Here is an 8242-nt window from a genome sequence, read left to right on the forward strand (position 1 = left end):
GCTCTCTTGTTTCGTCTACAAGCTCGTTTAACTACAGGAGTTGACTCTAATGAAAATTTAGATTGAAAATGTTTAAGCAATGATGAACTGTCGATGGTCAAAATCCTAAATTTGACATTTATTTAATAACTTATAATTACAGAAGAGTTTTTACGGGATCCCTTATGAATTGAACTTTGTAAATTGCAAAACATTTTCCCCTCAATTACCTACATATAGAAAGCAAAAAAAATCTCTTATAGCAAACTATTTTTATACCACTGCTCTCCTCAATTAATCTAGCCAGCAACCATATAAATACGAACTAATTAAGCTCCAGTTCCACTTTTTTTTTCTCCTTCACCTCGACATCTCAGAAATTTTTAACCAACTTTTTCCCCTCTTTCTACCCTTTTTCTAATTACAGGAACGCTACGGCACTAAAGAATCAACTGGACCGCGAACAGCTGATGGAGGATGATGACGACGATGACGATGGTCAAAAGGGCTAGTTTACCGACCACCCACCAACCCACACATAGAGAGAGAGAGTTCGATAGAAAAAAAGTGAAAGAGTGAAAAGTCATTTTTTAGATCGCCAAGCAGCATCATCAGCAACAAACTATTCTGCAACAAAAAAATCCGGGAACGACAACGGCAATTTTCCGAAAGTAACAAAAAAATGCTGCCTAACTCCAGGGTTGCAGATGGAAGGGAAAATTTTTCCTAACCGATTCAAGGATGCAGGATCTAACATTTGCAAAAACAAACCCCCGAGAGGAACGATTTCCAGCAGCTAGCTGCCGGCAGGCTTTTAGTTCCGGTGCCTAAGGTTGAATCAACAGAAGGAAAAAAAATCCTTCCCGAACTACACGTGGACAAGTGGGGCAGCCCTTTTAATTTGAACGAGAGTGATGATGCTGTTTGCTGATGTCGATGATGGTGATGATGATGGCGATGATGAAGTTGGCGCAAAGTTTGAACGTCCAGGTTTATGGTTAATTATTTAGGAGCTCACTAGCTACTGCAAGGACAACCCGGTGCCACCAGAAAAGGAGAGATAGGAGAGAGTTTTTATTTTAATTTGTATTATCTGATTCGGAAACTGAAACTGTATAGAGATCGCTGATGTGTCATTTCATCCAGAATGTTTTCCCGGTTGCAGCTTTGAAATGAAAACTTATTCCATGAGAGAAAATGTGATACAGCACAGCACATCAAATAGGGGCAAACTTTTGAAAGTAATTTCAATGATTAAATTCTATGCATTTTTCCGAAGCTTTTAATTCGAATGGATTGACAGTTCGTTGCCTATCTTCAGGCGATTTTTTCAAGCTTTATAAATTCTGTAGCATTCGCAGTTGTCTACACTTGATGTGAATTGAGCATGGAAACCTTGAGTAATTAGAAATTGTCATATGGAACCCTTTGAATGTTTAGTTAGATTTAATTAGATTCGACAAAATAGGCCTCAATTAGTAACACAGTCAAAGATCAAAAAGGGCGTATTTTTCCCGACCAGCCTCTAATTACACACAGATGGTAAGGTACAAATATGAAAGTTTCTAAGCGACCATTCAAAAAAAAAGTTCTGTAATTAGAGTAAATTAGATGGTTGCTCATGCGTTGGAAAATAATTAGAAGGGCAAACAAATGCCATGAATTTGTGGTGAATTTGGAACATTCTGGTTTTTCAGTTAACAAATAGGATTCTTAATTATAATATTGACAAAGCATAGCTTGATTTTTAATGACTATGTTTAATTTTACTAAGCAAAATTTAACTAGAAATGTAAACCATAGTTATTTGAAAACATAATGGTGAAGCAGTATGGGCGGACTTTTTAGTCAAGTCTCAACTCGGTTTGGACCTCATAAATCAGAACTGAACCCACTAAATACAAAAACAAAAAAATATATATGCCACAAGTTAAGGTTCAGTTCAAGGGAAAATCATAAATTTTAAATTAGGAAAACAAAAGCCACAGTCAAGTATCAAGAGAAAAATGCTTCCAATTTGAATTGCTCAACAGTTTTATCAGTTTCACCGAATCGAAAACTGCGGGGAAAAGACACTCAAACTTTGCCACTGAATCTTTGAATGAATTCGGCCAGCAACCAACAACCGAAACCGTTTGACTAAACAGCAAGTCATCATGCAAATGGGGGGAAAACAGTCGAAAGTTCTTTCTTTCTCCAAGAAGAACTATCAACATTCGAAACTTGGTCTTGGTTTGGCTTTTTTTCGGCAACCATGAAACCAACGACCGACGACGTTCAGTTTCTTCTCGCCGCTTCGAGTGACTGAACAGTTTTCCTACCGGAAACTGATTAAACACAGTTTCCTGGTGAAGCGGACTGTGTGTTTTCCGAATTTCGGTGTCCCGGACCTCCTTCAACTTCTCGTGGTCGAGTTGAAACTTTTCTATTTTTTTCTTCGCTTCTCAAGTGTTGTGCTTTAGAAAGGAAACTCGATTTCCTCCCACAGCCATCAGGGGAATGATAAATATATTTTCCTGAATGGAAGCACGGAAAACTATTTTGCGTGACCTGGTGACCACACACACCGTAGAAGAAACGAACTCGGGGCTCCACTTCCGGTTTCGGGGGAACAGCTTTCGAATCTTTCTTTTGGACACAAGATGATGCCGATAAAGGAAAAACTTTTTTTGTAGTTTTGAACCGAATCGACACTCGACTCGGGCAGATGGAAGACTGACACAGAAATGAAAACAGCAAAAAAAAAACAGAAATGACGCTCGCTCGCCTAGTTTCATTGGGTTTGTTTCATCGTTCTTCTCAACTTTGCTGAAGCCCATTCAAATGCTTGAGAAAATTTATTCGAGGGTGTAAAACTTTCTGGTCGATCTTCCGGTTTGCTCTTCTCCGATTGGGACAAGTCGAAGTCCGGAAACGAGAACGTTGACTTGGAAAGAATTTACGGCAGATGGTGGAATTTTTTGTTTATGAATATTGGAGATTCGATTCATTCATCAAAACGAAAACGTGGATTAGTTCGTTATTATTTTGACGTTGGAAAAGGTTCTAATATTAAAATTTCGAATTTTAGATCATTCTAGAATTTTAGAATCATAGGTATTTTATCAGGGTTCTGTCAACGAGGGCCAAGCGAAGAAATGGCTTAAGCGTTTTTTTAATTGGAAATTTGAATTGAGAAATGCAAATTGCGAGCAAAAGTTCAATCATTGAGAGTTGCATTCAAAGATGAGTGTCCTCCAGTTTCAAAAAATAATCAAGATTTCTGAAAAAGACAAAATTGAATTTTGTCTTGATGTTCAATGGACAAAAAAATCATATTTTTACTGAACAGAAAACCCTAACAAAGGTATCCAAGTAACTAAAAGCTTCAAACAACGAGCTTTAAGATGCTTTATCACCCTTCTTAATGATATCTCTAGCATGGCAGACAGCTGCAAATTTGAGTTCTTCTCAAGCAACGAAAAGTCCCATAAAACAGATACTCAGCCCCATGATTAATATGAAGTACGTTCTATACAGCTCAAACTTTAAGTTCTTATTGATACTCTCAAGTTCCAAAACAAGTCTTAATGACCTTCTATTCAGCTTCAAGGGGCCGTTTAATTCAGCTTCCATAAAATCGTAAAATGAGCAAAAAATCCTTTCTCTATCTCAATTGCATCCTTGGCATCGGTTCATATCACCTCCTCTTGATTACTTACTATGTTCAGTACATGGTTCCGCCATGATGCCACGCACCGGATTCCAAACTCGACAAATTGCGCAATTTCTTCTTTCCTACATTTCCTACATATATTGCATCAGAATGGTCACTCAATTACCAAATTACTTATTGATAAAAAACTTGCCCGGCTTGGGATTCGAACCCCGACCTTCGTGGTGAGAATCGAACACGCTACCACAAGACCACGCCTAGATGTTGTTCTAACTAAACTAAAACTCGATGTGATGATTTGTCCTTGAAAGCACCTCAATGCACTTTTTGGGACTTAGTAACTCCTGTTTTGAGTTTTTGTGCCCTTCATGTGACTTAGTCAATCCCGTTTTGAGCACTTTTGTGCCCTTTACGCGACTTAAGTCCCATACAACGTACATATAAATTACTTTTGCAGCTTTCAAGTTCATTAATTAGTACATAAAGTTCACTTAAGGGATTTGCGCAGATTGAAAAAAAAACTTGCCCGGCTTGGGGATCGATCCCCTACCTTCGTGGTGAGAGTTGAACACGCTACCAGAAAACCACGTCTAGATGTTGTTCTAACTGAAACTAAAACTCGAAGTGGTGATATGATTTTGAAGCATATCTGCAGGCGCACCCGCCCAAACAGACTGCCAGCCAGTCAGGAAGAAAGCACCTCAATGCACTTTTTGTGACTTAAAAAATCCCGTTTTGAGTACTTTTGTGCCCATTATGTGACTTAAGTCCCTTACAAAGTACATATAAATCGTTTTTGCAACTTTCAAGTTCGTTAATGAGTACATATTGTTCACTTAAGGGAATTGGACCGCATACAATGTACATATCCATCTCTACTGCAACTTTTAAGTTCTTTAATGAGTACATAAAGTTCACTCAAGAGAATTGGGCAGTTGATTCTCTTTGTCAGCCAATATGTAACTTTGAATGCCTTGATTCAAGTAAATGTGTGGCTTTTGGTTGCTTGGATTATGGATACTTTTTAAAGTCAATCAAGCTGAAAAAGGCTATTCAGTTTTTCTGCAGGAATTATAAAAGTATAAATTTAAAGATGTTTCACTTACTTTACTGAATTCATCTGCATCACCCAAGGTGCCAAAAAGTTACAAATGGAAACCGTATGGAACATAAAAGCTGAATAACGGCTCGTAAAATCCGGTGTCCTTCCTAATTGTCAAAAGTACATGAAACGCCCAACTGTTGCTGAATTGCCAATTTTAACTTTTAAAGTTCGTTGAGAGTTCGGAACAAGCTTTGGAAGGGAAAATATTTTCAATTCTTTAGGGCACCCTTTACTCAGCCAAATGTGAACTTTAAATGCTTCTGTTAAAGTCGTTATATGTCTTTTGGTTACTTGGGTATCTTCAACATGCAGGTCTATAAATTTGTGAAAGTTGACTCAATACTCAAATGGGTTTAACGGGTCAGCAGAAGAAAGATATATCCAATTCAAATCAAATTCACCTTTTTCTTGCAGACCCTGTAATCAAAAAATTCTGTGTTTTTGCGAAAAAAATTCTGAATTTCTGTGATTTTACCCAGAAATCCTGTGATGGTTTTCTTAGACGGAAATAGTATAAATTCCTTTGGAAAGTCTTGAAAAATTGAGTGTTTTTTACATTTGAGAGAAATGAGAAAAATCAATAAACTTTATCAATCTTATCATATTTTTTCAAAACAAAGTTAAAAATTCAAAATTTTTAATGAAAAAAAAAATATAACTTTGGGAATACGTACAAAATTTAAAAAAATCTGTGAAATCTGTGAATACCTAAAAAATTCAATGTTTTGTAACACATAATCTGTGATGAAAATTTGCTCAAAAATCTGAGAAATTATAGATTTTTCTGTGATTTCGGAAACCTTGCCTGTAATTCGTGCCCGCTTGTCATGGTCAGAATGGCACTTTTGAGCTCCAAATCTCGATTTTTTTTGTAGCTTTACACATTTTGGACCAAATACGAAAATCTCGTAAGACCTCTTTCGGAGAGTTTACGATTTTAAGCACAGCTTAGATAAGCTTGTTTGACTGTTCATATTATTTCGTATTATTCCGTCACACGACATAACTTGACGAAAATAATTCCTTAAATTTACTCGGTCCATGGCAACCGTTCTCGAATTTCTTGGACATCCCACATTCGCCAGTTAAACTAAGTATTCATATCCACCTTAAATCATTATTAATTTTTAATAACTATAATTTTCCATGCACTTCAAATTTCACAATCGCTGGCAGAGCTGTAGGAGGAACCGCCTCATGGGGGGTTAGTGACAAAATGTTTCCAGAAACATGAACAAGACAGTCCTTAGCTAGAAATCTCTTATTTTAATTTTGAATCTTTGATCTTCTATATGACTGTTTTTCTTCAATTATTCATTAACTCAACTACTTTGTGAATATGAATGAAAATTCATGAAAATAAAAAGTAAATTAAAATTTCAAATCCAAATCTTAAAATTTGTGTGTTATTTTAAATATTTACTTAAAGTTCCAGCATGATCAGTTTCGAAGATGGAAAATGAATCTAATTTTAGTTTTAAACGCAAAACCAAGATTCGAATCAGGATTTTGTCCCATTGATGAACGCCGAACTGAAAATCAAGAATAATAAACTGGATACAGATTCCACAATCCGGTCACAGGCAAGGTTGCCGAAAAAAATTCTGTGTTTTTCAGAAAAAAATTGATTTTACCGAAAAATTCTGTGATGGTTTTCTGTAAAGCTATTTCCTTCAATTTCATCGAAAATCCATGATGGATTGGGTCTTTTTTACATTTTAGTTGGTAAAAATCAATTAACATCACCAATCTCACCATTTTTTCCTAATTCAAAGCAGGCCCGTGCGAAGGACTCGTCCATGGGGGGGGGGGGGGGGTTTCGAAATTCAAATTTAGCCAAAAATAATAACAATACCAAAAATACGCAAGAAATAAGGAAATTGATTTCTAAACCATTTTCATACTTATAATTATCACACAAATTCAAAAAATAATAAATTTTACTAATAAAATTTATCAACATTTTCAAAACGAATAAGAATGAATGATTCAAATCAATGCTATTTTTGGTAAGTCATTGAAAAATCATTCAAAATGATGTTACTTACTCTTAACTAGAAATTTGCTTGAAAATAAATTCCAATTAGTCTAGATTTCAAATTTGAAATCAATATTCCTGAATCAATTTTTATTGCACAGATTTAGAATATATAAAATATAACATCAGATTTGAAAAGAAATATCTGAGTTCTCAAATAAATTTCAGATCACGTTAAAAATTAACCATGGTTAAAAATTGTAAGAGGAATTATAATGATTGTTATTTATTATTCATCTTATTTCACATTGCTTCCTTTAATTTTCAATGGAAAATCCGCTGTAGTATCTTGAATTTGTGAAAAATTATCACGATAAGAAATGTGAATTCTCGATTAGAAAAAAAACATTTTGAATTTAAGAAAATCTATTCAATAGTTGATAATTGAATTTTGTTTGATAAAAAGAAGAAATTTTTTAATTTTATTTAAAGGCTGACAGTGATCAAAGTCAAAGATAAAAGCCTTAAAACTCGTCCAGTATTTAGAAGAAAAGGTTAAAAAAGTTTTGAAGTTCAAAATAATAACTTTATATATTTTCCGTACAACATGTTCAATTATGCTGTCAAATAACAGAGTGGGAAATGATCAATAAGAAACTTATAAAATAAAAATAAAAATATTGAATTCCAAATTTTGTCGTAAATATTCAAAGCACAACGATAACACAAACTTAGTTAACATAGCGCATTAAAATTTAACTTTAAAGTTGCTACTTCGGATAAGATAAATAAAAAAATCATGATCGATTTAAAAACATTATTTAATTTATTGAAAATTTGACAAATTTATATTAATCTTCAATCTAAGATTTGAAAGTTAAAAATTTCAAGATCTGAATATTATGTCGCTATCAATTGGAATATTGGGTTCTGAAAAGGACATGGTGGAACATGGTGGTGGAAATTATGTTTTTCTTATTAAAAATTTAGTTGCCTTGTGGCCTTGTGTAATTTATCAAAACGTTTTGAATGTGATGTTGAGCATTTAGAAGGAAGAGAAACTCAAAACATATTTGAGCCTGAAATTAGTCTCTTAAGGTATATTTCATATCAGCACAATTTTTTGTAAATCAAAATTTTTAGTAAAAAAAAAGGGGAACTAGATTTGAAATTTTAATTTGCTTATTCTGATGACCATCGTGATCCACGATACATGGCTTCCAACTTGTTGATGTATAAAACTAGTATGGGATGAACTCATTTTGAAGTTAAAATGTTTCAAATTCTGCATTTGTTTGATAACACTTCTGATTAAAAACTCATTCTAAACACGAGATAGGGTTTTTGTATGTCAAGTTTAGGGTTTCAATGCAAAAGGTTGATTGAATTGCAAATCGAAATTTACAATTAAAAATTAATTTCTTTTCATGAACGGCATAGACATATGTAGGAATGTCATAAAATAATATGTCTCAAACCCAGGGTGACTTAAGGCAAATTTCCGCCGGAAGCGAGAAAAATTTCT

At 34.4% G+C, this 8242-nt stretch overlaps 1 protein-coding gene across 1 annotated transcript in view; it reads left to right on the forward strand.

Annotated features, from left to right (window-relative positions):
- The window catches only part of LOC129755605 (uncharacterized), a 63686-nt gene extending 57159 nt beyond the window's left edge, over positions 1-6527 (forward strand). Inside the window, exon 4 of the mRNA XM_055752177.1 lies at positions 407-6527. Within this exon, the coding sequence (XP_055608152.1) occupies positions 407-423 (17 nt within the window). The 3' untranslated portion in view covers positions 424-6527. The remainder of the gene's footprint in view (positions 1-406) is intronic.
- The last annotated feature ends 1715 nt before the right edge of the window (positions 6528-8242 follow it).

Source organism: Uranotaenia lowii, chromosome 3 (assembly GCF_029784155.1).
Source record: "Uranotaenia lowii strain MFRU-FL chromosome 3, ASM2978415v1, whole genome shotgun sequence".
Lineage (NCBI taxonomy): Eukaryota > Metazoa > Arthropoda > Insecta > Diptera > Culicidae > Uranotaenia > Uranotaenia lowii.